This window comes from Oculina patagonica, unplaced genomic scaffold, assembly GCF_052425735.1.
Source record: "Oculina patagonica isolate OP01 unplaced genomic scaffold, crgOcupat unplaced298, whole genome shotgun sequence".
Taxonomy (NCBI): Eukaryota; Metazoa; Cnidaria; class Anthozoa; order Scleractinia; family Oculinidae; genus Oculina; species Oculina patagonica.
The window spans coordinates 1-13041 of record NW_027558143.1 but is presented as its reverse complement, the minus strand read 5'-3'; the positions used below and the strand labels follow the sequence as shown (position 1 = coordinate 13041).

Genomic DNA, 13041 nt, shown 5'->3' with positions numbered 1-13041 from the left:
GGTTTAGCCCAGTTTAACAAAAGAACTTAAGTCAAACTCCCTTAGCAGGTGGTACCGCTTTGTGACTTACCTGGCTTAGTCACTTTTTCTTATAAAGTCAGCGTCTGTGTGCAGATATTCGAAAGTGCATACCATATGAATGTCCTCGTGCCTCTACCAGTTCAAAGACTTTTGATTAAACATCTTTTGACAGCCTTCTGGTGGCTTTCCTCTTAAATGACAATCAAAATGCAAGTAGTATGAAGGGCGGAGATGTCAAGCTCTACATTCGCGTTCTGACAATTGCTTTCTCTGCAATTTGTTCTTGCAATTTGTTCTGTCAGTTTAAACGAAAGCCATCAGAAAGTCAAAAGTCAAAAACAATGTCAAAAGGTGATAAAAATTAAACAACATTTTGCCAAGTGGCAACAATATAGCAATCTTCACTGTAACATAATTTACTTTTTATAGTTTAGTAAGGGCAGCAACTCACACGTTGTTATGTGACACATAATGACATCGATGTATTTATTAGATTCTCGATTCTTTTTAGCTGGCTGTTTTGACGAGTATTGTTTGACGTGCAAGGAAGGCTGGTATCGAGTCAACTACAATAAAAAGCATTGTCAGCGCAAGTGTCCCAGAGGTTTCTTTACTCTTGGAGACAAACAAAAATTCTGCCTTAGTAAGTATAAGTTTCATAGCAACCAGTGCATTATTTTTCTTTGTACGTATGCTGGTCTCTTTAAAAGCCAAAGGCCCGAAAAGCAACACATGAACTGTCGTAACATGCTAAAGACTTTGTTAACTGTGCTGTGCTTTGTTGACGTTATACACTTTTTTCAAGAGACCCAGTACAAAGAAAATTAATGTACCGGTTACTAAAGTCTTTAGCATTTTACGACAGCTCATGTGTTGCTTTTTAGGCCTTTGACTTTCCCCTCAGCAAGTGTCAGCCGGGAACTTCCAAAGTTGTTCAGGGACTTCATACTTCCTGCGTTTTTCGTAACTAGGTGTCACGTCTTCGCATATACATGTATTGTTACAAACGGTAGGAGTTTTTGGAATCATCACAATATTTATGGGTATTATCCCATAACTTCAACTTAAGAAATACCTGAAGGCACGTTAGAAATTTCTAGTAGAATACACTCTTTAGAAAAGTAGTTTCTCAAAATTGCAATTTCAATAATTCAGTCTTTTTTAAACATTCATTGTCATTGTCATTATTATCACTATGTGGCTTTAAAATTGTCACAGATCCTTTGGTACAGTTAATTGAGTGTTTTAAATAAAAATAATCATTTTGAATAATAAACAAATATCTTCTGTCATGTTAAAAGCACTAAAATCTATTTTCGTCAACTAAGATATATTCAGATCATGATGAGGGTGGCTAACATATCTTGACCCTCAGCTTATTTCGACTAACCTCTTACGTACACAGACTCTACCAGTTTTGGCATTTCCATGGGTAGTGTAACCAAACGGACAACTTGTCACGCAATAGCTCCCACGTAATTACTAATAAGGGCTAGTGGGAGCTATTGTCTTTCCCATTATCTCCCCGTATATATGTAGGCTGCTGAAGTATTCCTCCCTAGTTCTGGCCCTATAACATTTATATCATACAGTAAGTTCAAGCCTTCTGCAACTCATAACGAATGTGTAAACAACTTCTATTATGCAGGATGCCTAGTCAACTGCGAGGAATGCGTTAATGGTTATGACTGCAGCAAGTGTCAGCCGGGAACTTCCAAAGTTGTTCAGGGACTTCATACTTCCTGCGTGACAAGTTGTCCGTTTGGTTACACTACCCATGGAAATGCCAAAACTGGTAGAGTCTGTGTACGTAAGAGGTTAGTCGAAATAAAGGAGAGAAAGAGAAAAAAGAGATAAAGGGAAGGCTTTCCTTTTTCCTTTTCCTTTTTTTTCGTGCGGAGAGCCTGCTCGCAGGCTACCAGATCAGGAGCTTTTTCAGTAGCAATATCTGAAGAAAGAAACTGTTGTTGTATTTGTACCTAAAAATAAATTGGAGCCATGGATTTCTTGAAATTTCAATTCAGTCAAGTCTTTCCTTACAGACACTTCAATCGACCTCTAGAATACGGACATATCCCTGTTACGGAGAGTTTACTTGGTCCGAAAGAGACCAAAATTAATATAAAGTCTACCTTCGTAATACGACACTGGCCTGCATAATACGTTTCCTCTATTCCCCTTTACTGTCCCTTTTTACGAGGTCTGACTGTAAGTATTTAGTGAAAATTTAGCAACAAACAATAATCGTTCTGTAAAGTACATTGGTTTTGGTAAGGAAGCTCCAGAAATTAATGTTACGATGGTCCTTGAATTATAACTAAGAAAAGGTTATAACCTGGAAAAGGTCTTACAATTAGAGAAATTTAATGTGTGTTTTTTTTCTGAAGTTCTGCTGTAGAGCTGTGGCTAATAAATATTGTTTTTCTTTCTCTCTTTTCAGGTTCACGTGACTGCGTTAACGAAGTTTTGTTTAACAACTGATAAAGAAATGAACATGTATGCATAGCCTGTTTAACGATGGCGAAGAATTCAGAATTTATTTGGATTACTCTTCTCACCTGTATAAAGACAAGTTAATGTATTGGAGTTTATTCATTTGCAACGCAAATTTGCGCTTTTTAATGGCAAGTTGCTTTCAGAGTACCAATAGAGCAGAAAATATAAATCGACCAATAGCCGATTCCCTCTATAGCGCGCTCCTGCAGGGAATCACGGTAGTTGTATTCATCAAACCATGCGCGAGACTTGACAACGGATACACGTTGCCGAGTCTCGCGCAAGATTTGATGAATACAACTACCGTGATTCCCTGCAGGCGCGCGCTATAGAGGGAATCGGGTATTAGGTTAATTAGGTGCCAAGAGGCAAACAACTTGCTTTTATGATATAGTTCACTGAGTAGAGTTAACAAATCAGTGAGACCCCAAAAAGGTGAATCTAACACTGCAGCCGAGGAAGTGAGAGTAAAACTGACTGGATGAGAGCACACACATATTCCACTCAGTTTTGCTGTTACTTTATTCGGTTATTTAGTGAATAAAAACATCGACCGATTGAATGTGAGTTAACAATTGGTTCATGCTTTAGCGTGCACTAACGAGTTATGGTACACGCGGGAAGTTTGGAGAGCACGAAAGAAGCGTAAGAGTTGCTCGAGGCGACAGCCGAAAGCAACTCTAGCTTCTCTCTGATCAGTTTCGCTACTATTAATTTTTATCTTGAGATAAACAGTTGCTGATATGACTTGTTGTATAACTTTCGTAAGTACCTAGAAAGCTCTCTGTAAAAAAAGATGATGAACATGTATTGAGTTAACTAGAACCAAAGTACAACCATAATGGCTTACCAGCTTTCTGCTTTGCAGACATTACGGATCTTTGAAGACACTGAACTTTCAACAGAATGCATCTCCATGTTTTTAGGTCCAATAGGTCCAGAATTTAACACTAGTTTTTTTGATATTTAAATGTCACATTTTATGTCGCCATTTCCTCTGGTATTATCATGTGATAACAACAACAGCGCACACAAAGGACACTGATTTACAGTGGTCCTTGAGGACTTTGGAACGAATCCTTTGGAACGTATAACGTACTCTGTGCCAAGAAAGGAAAGCAAATTTTCCCGGGGGTGTTTGTTTGTATGCTTGTTTATATACCATATCATCGACAGAAATAAAGTGCCTATTTTCCACGCATTAAACCAAGAAGATATGAAGGGAAAGTTTGACTAGTTAGAATTTGCGTTAGCTACGTTTATTCAATATCTTTGCCCCTGTTAAGAATTTATAATTAGATGCATTTTTCTATCGTATCGGTAGTTACGTAAGAAAGAAGGAAGGAGTACAAGTGGACATTTGCATAATCACGATGTGATCTACATTTTTCTCTGCGTGTAGTACAATATTAAGGCAGCCAAACTAGCTGTAAATTGTAAATATCCTGATAAAATATTTGAATAATATATAATTTTAGCTTTTTGGTAATCATTTAACATTACGCTTTACGTTTGCACACAGGCTAAAGTCTTACTGATTTCGAAGGGGCGACAAAGCACAGGCTATAAAACTTGAGCGCGTTCCAAAAAAGCTCAAAACGGCTCAATTTCCTTAAAAAAGATACACCATAACAAACTTCAATCTAAGAGCAACAACTGGCGTTTAAAAGCTGATTACATATGTTCGGTCTGGCTAAAAAACCTGTATCTAGATCTAGACACACTATAGATTAGTTAAAGGCCAGCGAATAAAGACGAGGAGAAGAGTTTTTTTTCACAGTAGCACTGACAGTAGCAGTGATAGTGATAATGACGGTAACAGTGACAGCTACAGCAGCCCGGAAGGGTCACCAGCCGTTTTTGTTTCCTTTCTTCTAGCCTGCGAACAGGCTCCCGCCTGTTCGCAGGCTACTTTTCTTCCTGTGCATTATTTTTGATACAAATATTTCATATTTTTAACTTAATTACGTAAGCTAGCCACATCCGACTCTTGGCCACCAATCAACAATCGGAATTCTGACCAGACAATAACTGGTACTAAAAGGTCAGAATACTTATTTTTGATAAATGGACTGAAATTGGTCAGTTCGAGAATATATAATCTACCGATCAGCTTATCTCGGGCAGTTTCTAAATGTAGAAATATTTCGAAAGAAGATCAAATCGTATTCATTCCTTGAGAAAAAATAAGATTGCCATCTCGAAATAATTGCCAAAACATTTCACTACCCTTACTCCGAGTTACGTTGTTCGTTTTCTATGAAAATGGAAAATCCCTTGCCAATTGATGTTGTGTTATAAGGTTTATAATAAAGTGCTGTTTTGTTTGTGTGTGTATTAGTATTGTAAGTAGTTTGCTAGGTTTTTATGTAAGAAGTGTACTTGTTATTGTAAGTAAGGCGTGTTTTCAATAAATAAATAATAAAAATAAAGGTATATAATTTGAACTAGTAAAATGTGTGTGTATGCATTTTTTTGTACCTAGCATTTTACAGGCTCAGGCCAAACACCGAAAATGCAAGGCGCCAGCTGAACATTTTATAATTTTAAGATTTTACTTATTCAAAATATCCATAAATCAGATTTAGAAAGATAACACACCCTTAAAATTTTCTTCATGCATAGAATAAGATTGAACATGGAAGAATTGACTCATCACGAACTTGTTTGGGCTTACGTTTTTCGTAACTAGGTGTCACGTCTTCGCATATACATGTATTGTTACAAACGGTAGGAGTTTTTGGAATCATCACAATATTTATGGGTATTATCCCATAACTTCAACTTAAGAAATACCTGAAGGCACGTTAGAAATTTCTAGTAGAATACACTCTTTAGAAAAGTAGTTTCTCAAAATTGCAATTTCAATAATTCAGTCTTTTTTAAACATTCATTGTCATTATTATCACTATGTGGCTTTAAAATTGTCACAGATCCTTTGGTACAGTTAATTGAGTGTTTTAAATAAAAATAATCATTTTGAATAATAAACAAATATCTTCTGTCATGTTAAAAGCACTAAAATCTATTTTCGTCAACTAAGATATATTCAGATCATGATGAGGGTGGCTAACATATCTTGACCCTCAGCTTATTAACTTTGGCGTCAAAAGTCAGGAAGAATAAAAATAAATCACAAAAATCTGCGAGACTGGGTTCATCTGCTGGGTACAGGCCTAGGAAAGGGAATTCTTCGTTTGAGAATTTGAAGCTCCATTTTAAAATTCAATCTCTTCAAGTACTGCAAATAAATTCGTGTTAAGAAATCACTATTTCCTAAAAGAAACTTTTTATGGCGCCGGTTTTAATTGACCACATTGACACCCAATTCCCCACCTTTAACATGAGGATGTGATAAGCACGTATCTGAGTACCTATTCTATTTAAAAGTCGTACGTGTGGTTTATTTACATTCAGAGTAGTGCGAGTGAGCAAGCAAGATATATTTTGTTAAGAAACACATCGCGATCAAGGTCTTTACAGCATCAACATGGAAGGGAGGACTGTCCTTTTCCTTGTCACATGGTTCACAGTCTTCGCAAACAGACAAGCATCAACTGCGGAAGTCACCGAAAAAGATTCCAGAGAGACATTTTTTCCGAGCGTGCTCTCGAGTGTTAAAGGTAAACTGTTATAAGCTTTTCTTAATCCTCTTTCTTTAACTAATCAAGTTTGGCGACCTCGATCAAAGATTTGTGAATTAAATCGCTTTACTGGCATTATTTTTTCCATTTCTCGGAAGACATTCGCGACAAGATTTTTATGTTAAAAATAAACGTCTTCTGCCCAACCTTCTACGAATTGCTGTAAATCGAATTGTTTTTTTCTTTTCTTGAAATTCGTTGCCTATTAAAACAATATAATTTTGATTTTTGATTTTTTTTTTTGTTCCCAAAAGTATTACAAACCTCTCGCACGACTGTTCGTAAAGGGCTCAACTTAGAAGAACTCTTCCATCCTTTCCGTGTGCGAGAGGGTACGCCGCATTATGTCCAAAATTGGCTCAAATTGTGCGTATCTTTTAGCACGAAAAAAAGGAAGACCTATTCGTTAAAATCGGAATGATTTATCTGGCAGCCACTATGTGATTTGGTTATCCATAGCTTGCATAAGCAGCTGCAAATTAAAATTGAAACAATATATAATTTATGGAGCACGGTGGCCATGAAGTGTTAGCTCGCTCTCTTTATTTGCTGTTGTATCACTTCTTCCCACGCAAAATAGTTCTTCTATGGGTTTTCAGCGCTACCTCAATCAGCCTTGCTAATTCTTTTCGCTTTTATATGTCTTGAATAAAATGCTTGTTCATCGTGTGACACTGCCCGTGTATATAAATAGCTTAGGACACTTTATTATTTTTAGCTGGAATTTCAGCAGCCACCTCTGGCTACGCTAATATAACAAAAGGGTGAAAGGGCCAAGAAGCGCACATAATTAGTTACGTAAATTTATTTTCACACCAAACAAGAGTCCCAGTTTAGACTACCTGAAACTGGAAAAAAATGTCATGTTGTTAGCATTATTTTACGATATTGAACACTGTGTTGTGTGTTTTCTTTTTCGTTATTTTAGTCAGTTGTTTCAAAAACTTTCCACATTGCGAAGAGTGCCTCGACCACAGAACATGTCAGAGATGCCAAGAAGGCTTTCTTTTACTTGACAGTTATTGGGGCGCACAATGTGTGACTAGCTGTCCTGACGGTTACACCCAAATACAAACAGACAGAAAAGGCTTGGTTTGTAAAAACAGTAAAGGTATGTATTACCGTTCTTTCGAAACTCTGGATCGTTCTTTGAACGAAAAAGGTTATACCGGACCTATCAAGAGAGCGCTGTATCAGATCAGGAAAAGGTGCTGCAGATAACAGTTCATTGCCTTGCCTTGTAATTATACCTAATCGTACCTTTTGGTACGCTTCGGCGGCATATCAGGCGAGTTTGGTCGAGCCATGGTTCGTATTTTGGCGAGACGCAGTCGAGCCAAAATACCCATGGCGAGACCAAACGAGCCTGATATGCCGCCGAAGCGTACCAAAAAGGTACTATTAGGTATTTACCGTACCCAAACTCAGCCAAAAATCCGGTGATATTATTCGCTCTGCTGAAGCCATGCTTGCCAGACACGTAGTGCAAAATGTGTTGACCTGCTTTTATTGATACTTTTTTGGTCTTCAACACTTTTATCAAGTCCTCTTCTCACATGTGTTTACTCGTTTGTTTGGAGTTTCATTCCCTAAATTTTCAAAAACGAAATTTAGCGAAAAATTTGGAAACTCCGACTCCATTGTTTCAGTGTGAATGTTTCAGTACTCGTCGGCAAACATCGCGCAATTGGCGAGCGCGCTCAAGTTTAGTTTTGGCGGGAAAGTTTTTCTCATTTTACGACCGGTAAGCACCAGCTAATTAAAAATACTCGTTTCTGTTTTATTGGTAAAACCTCTTTTCAATTCATCGTACGGAAACACTACTTTAATTCAAAGTGACCGTGATATGGTGGCATATCAAGTCAGTGACTTGATATCGTAGGATATCAGGACAGTAGATCGCGCTTCTGATTGGCTACTTGCGAATTTGGGTACGGTAAGGGAAGATATGACGCTTAAAAATATGATAGAAAATATTGTATTTTATAAAAAATGCTATAAAAAACTGCAATATCACAGCGACAAACCGATGAGTGGTGCCGGATCTATTGAAGACCTGGATCAATAACGTTGTTAAAACGGAAAATAATTTTAGAAGGCAAACTGATCCTGACGGCTAAAGCGGTCAGTCAGTGGATAAAAAAACTAGAATATATTGGAAAAGGGCAAAGTTTTTTCAATATATTCTAGTTTTTTATCCACTTTGTTTATTTTTTGACCGCATTAGCCGTCAGGATCAGTTTTCCGTTTTAAAAAATGCTACAAAATCACAAGAAACGTGTACATTGCACTTTTTCGATCTCCTTCCTCTTCTTAAATGATTTCGCATTTGCATGATGGGTAGAAATTTCGGCTGCATTGTCATTGAATGTTTATGGTGTTGATTTAAAACTGTCTTCTATATATTATATGCAGTATATGATCTTTCTCGCTAGATCTCTCTATTTCTTGTTCTGTAGGATGCAACAGGATACCTAAATGTTTGCAGTGTGAGGAGACGTTTGATAACATTTGTGACAGATGTGAAGACGGGTTCCTTCTCTTGCAGCGAGGCACTGGTGCCGAGGTTCAATGTGTTGCTTCTTGTCCCGCGGGATTCGTCAAACACGGGACAAGATGCCGAGCAGGTGAGAAATGTGAACTATGCGGTAGGTGCAATGGCTAATGATTAGTTCACTTCATAACGGATCAAATGGTCCGGGTTTGAGCCCTCCCTTCTTTTTTGATATCATGCAATATTCAAAAGCATATTTGCAACATATCAAAGGTATTTTATTTATATGCTGAGTTTTTCTTTAAATGCTAGTAAATGGTACTCCTGAGTTGCGTGGATATGTTTTTTTTTTGTGCTGTTACTGTTGTTGTTGTTGTTGTTGTTGTTGTTGTTGCTGCTGCTGCTGCTGCTGCTGCTGCTGTTTGGAAGGGAATTATATTTTGTGCACCCAATAATCACCGCCATCCTGATCATACCAAACGTTTTTTAATGTTTAAAGGCTAGGAGGTTCGTCCAAGCTCCCTTATCATAGGCTCACTTTGTAGCTCTACATAACTTTTTTCTTCTTCTCACAATTACAGAAATGTGTGAAGATTTCTTCTGCTCACGCTGTAAAGAAGGCTGGGTTCTACAATACAAAGGAGGAACCAAGTGTCTATCCAACTGTCCATCTGGGTTCTATAGAAGAGAAAATTTATTCAGCGATCAATCGTACTGTGACAGTAAGTAGTAACTTTGTTCTTATTTGCCTAAGTGACGTCAGCAGTAAGTGACATTTGATGTGTAAATGGATACTGGAGACGTTACGTAGAGTTTTATGAACGGTTGTAGAGGCCATTTACTGTATGGGTAATGTACTCCCGGGGGGGCACTTCCTATAAATGGGCTAATGGGGATGTGCCGCTGGATGGGGTCGCATTTTCACGACTGGACTGACTATAATGGGGTCGCCATTTCAAGCATTTTTTATAGGGTGACTAGAATGGGGTCACACTTTTCCGGGATTTTGAGAGTACGAAAATCTGGTAAGTTGTGATTTATGAACGGAAATATTCGCCGAAAAAAATGTTACCGTATTTATTGCTGTTGTTCAATATTTGACAAACGGCTCCCAGAAAGTGACTAAGTTGGGGTCGTAAAAATTAAATTTACCCAAAAGTGACTAAGATGGGGTCTATAATTGGCCATAGAATATGACTATAATGGGGTAGGGGTTCTGAGAGGCCAGCGGCACATACCCAACAAAAATTTACCCAAGTACCCCCCCCCGGAATGTACTTTGCTCTTACAATGTCTCACTACACTGTAAAGTGTAAATGGGTACCGACGAATTATCGAGGCAACCCCGCATATAAATGCTGAGTGGTAACTTGCAATGAACACGCTCCACACTACAGAAACACCGACTAGACGTCCATTCAGTCCATGGGAGGCAGTCCAGCAAGGCAGATGAACTGCATTCGGAATGGACTTTACCAATGGTATTATGTGAAAACACTATTTTACTTGCAAAATGTATACAACGTTTCTTATTTTCCCTTAAGATATCAGATTATCTTCCACTAACAATGGGCAGAAAAGTTGAATAATAAATTGAAAATAAATGGATGAAATTAAAATAATAATAAACCTACAAACTAAACAACAGATCATTTTTTTCCAGTCTGTCGAGCGAACTGCAAATCTTGTCAAGACTCTTACAACTGTGACGTATGTGAAGATGACTTCTTCCTTTTCAAAGGAGTTTTCTCCAAGTGCTTACAAAGATGTCCTGTTGGATATCTAGCAGACAATAGTCAGTCCTCAGGAAAGGTTTGCAAGATAGGTACGTTTAATTCTTCTGATTTAGATTCTCTAACACATGCCAAAGAATCGAAGACCGTAGGGTAAAAGCTTTATGCAATAATTATTACACTCAAACCTCTCCTTAAGAACACCTTTATGATATTATGGACAGTATTTCCTTTATTTAGTCCCAAAGATATCTTCACACAATTTTTATCTTTATAATATGGACAACTGTATGATTGAAATACCGTTCGAGTAAAAAATACAAACATTTCGTCAGAGAGAAAAAAACTTACAATAAGACACCTCAAGCCAACTTTTTTTGTTTACAGATAAAGGTGGCTGCTTGGACGAGAGTTGTTCTCTGTGCCAGGAGGGTTGGTACCGAATTCGTATCAGGAAGACCTATCACTGTCGTGAAGAGTGTCCAACAGGATATTTTGGGGTCGAACGAGCAGGGCAGCTAAAGATTTGTGCTCGTAAGTATATACGAGTACATACATTGTTGCGAACACGAAATTATAAAAGGGAAGATTGCAGCGGATGAAATGACTGAGAAAAGCAATCATCACTGACGAGCTGCGTGGCTTTCGTAAGAAAAAGAGAATATTTTTAGACATGTTTTGCCATCTGATAAATTAAAGCTGTTTATTAATACGTATGTTCCATGTTAAGGTTGCCCGTATAACTGCCAAGAATGCTTAAATTATCGGGAGTGCCAAAGGTGTAAGACGGGTCTCTCCAAGCTTGTACGCGGCGATGGAAGAGTTTATTGTGTTTGGCATTGTCCTCGAGGCTTCCTGGCTCAGGAAGACAACAACGAAGAAAAAACATGCGTGAAAGGTAAGAATAGCTTCAATTTCTACTTCAACAGAGAAGTCAGAGATATTTTACCATGGTGGTATCTAACTATATGGTGCAAAAAACACCAAATTAAATTTCGTAACGGCAAATCGGGTGCAAATCTAAAACGAGGGTTCTTAATACACTTTATCAAAGTACGTTGACAATGAAACAAATGTTTCGCTTCGTCAAAGAGATACCAAAGCTAGAGTGCGCCTAAGGACATTGTTTTCTTGTTTTTGTTTGTTTGTTTGTTTTTTTTTTTTGCGGTGTTCTCGGCAACTTTCTGGCAGAGTCTAAGTTGAAAGGAACCGTTCGCTCATTGATTGACAAACAGCAAATACTGTAGGAAATGCAACGTACTTGTGATGAAAAGACAGTCAGGTTACCAGTGAAAGTAAGAACAATGACCGTCTTTATGCTTAGTTCAACCACTCAGCTTCGACATTTTTATCGCCATGATGAAAAGGCGCATTAATTATCATCATACAGAACAGGGATTGAAGAGGTGTTTTGCAGTAGATTCGCTTATTTCATATAGAATTTAATTTTTCTGATATGTTTCTTTGTTCAATTTTCAGCAACTGGCGATGTTCGTGCCGAACGCTTATAAGAGAAAGTACAACGATTCAATGTGTACAACAAGTAAAAGGACTATAAATAACTTTTTGTTTGGTAAATTACAATTTAAACCATGGGGTACACATAGCTGCTCTTTCAAGTTAAAGTTATACTCCGGCAAAGAATGCAGTGAATGGCAACTTATTTACAATATATTTAAAGCTCATTTTACATCCTCGGCCAAAACGTATTTATGTTCTCCATCTATGAACAGGAAATGAAGAAAAGTTAGAACTACAAGAGTTCCGAAGTTAAGTGAGGGCATTGGTTTCGTGGGTATATTATTAATAAGACATATTTACACATAAGAATACATTAAAATGTATTCTCTTTACTTGGAAATTCCATTTAAAATTAAGATACATCGTCAATTCTTGAACTACTGAGGAAATAAAATTGCTATTTACTTGGAGAACATAGCAGGCTACCCGGGATGAGTAAAAACTACTAGTCCGGCAAATCAGCTCATGTTTTGTATTCTTTAATTAAGATGGTAAATCGCTTTCCACGTGCACTGCCAACATGATTATCGTCTTGGCCCTCCGAGGTTCAAATTACAATAGACTGAATGAAAGGTTCAAATACTGTACTTTTTCTTTACTCAGGTTATATCAATAAACTCCACTGAGATGAAAACTTTTTTGTATGGCTATTCTGTAATGTAGGTCACGCTCTATTGGGATCAACCCGTTGCCGTTTTAGGCTGGTTGAGTTGTTTCGTGTTCTATCGAGGAAAACCAGTTTTAGGGTAGTTTTGTTGATCAACTTTCAACCGAAATCAAAATACTGTATGTTAAAACAATTCATTTAGTTGAAGTTTCCCAACAGTAAACTTTATTGGCTATTTTCGGTCAAAAGCAGTTGATCAATGTTCAGCAGTCCTATCAAACGAAATTGGTTTTCCCAATCGAATAAGAAAAACTCAGCCAACTCAGCGTTTTTGACCTAAAAGCAGTTTACTATGCATACAACAATAGCAAGTGTAACTTTTAACGGACGAGCTACTGTCTCAGACACGATGTGGGAAATCTGAGTATGGTCTGGTTTGCCATGTACCCAGCTGTAGGAAACAGTGTAAGCAACACGAAAATCCATGCCACAATTGCAAAACAAAAGGCGGTCGGTTGTCTCTTA

The 13041-nt window shown here is 37.7% G+C and overlaps 1 protein-coding gene and 1 long non-coding RNA gene across 2 annotated transcripts; both read left to right on the top strand.

The window, feature by feature from the left end:
- The first annotated feature begins 551 nt into the window (after positions 1-551).
- LOC144640399 (uncharacterized) lies at positions 552-4963 on the top strand. Its single transcript, XR_013568350.1, has 3 exons — positions 552-664; positions 1670-1838; positions 2462-4963. It is a non-coding gene; the product is annotated as an uncharacterized LOC144640399 (long non-coding RNA).
- A 976-nt stretch (positions 4964-5939) lies between these two features.
- LOC144640400 (major surface trophozoite antigen 11-like) lies at positions 5940-12526 on the top strand. The gene is made up of 8 exons (XM_078499561.1): positions 5940-6140; positions 7090-7272; positions 8621-8788; positions 9237-9377; positions 10319-10480; positions 10776-10922; positions 11119-11286; positions 11868-12526. Exons 1-8 carry the CDS (start codon positions 6008-6010, stop codon positions 11897-11899), a joined length of 1134 nt encoding a protein of 377 aa, XP_078355687.1. The 5' UTR covers positions 5940-6007; the 3' UTR covers positions 11900-12526.
- Positions 12527-13041: the final 515 nt, after the last annotated feature.

Excerpts from the sequence above, each read along its gene's own strand:
- LOC144640400 (XM_078499561.1), top strand. The coding sequence starts at position 6,008 with ATGGAAGGGAGGACTGTCCTTTTCCTTGTCACATGGTTCACAGTCTTC. Across the intron at positions 8,789-9,236 it reads CGGGACAAGATGCCGAGCAG|AAATGTGTGAAGATTTCTTC; the intron begins GTGAGAAATGTG and ends TCACAATTACAG. Across the intron at positions 10,923-11,118 it reads GCAGCTAAAGATTTGTGCTC|GTTGCCCGTATAACTGCCAA; the intron begins GTAAGTATATAC and ends TTCCATGTTAAG.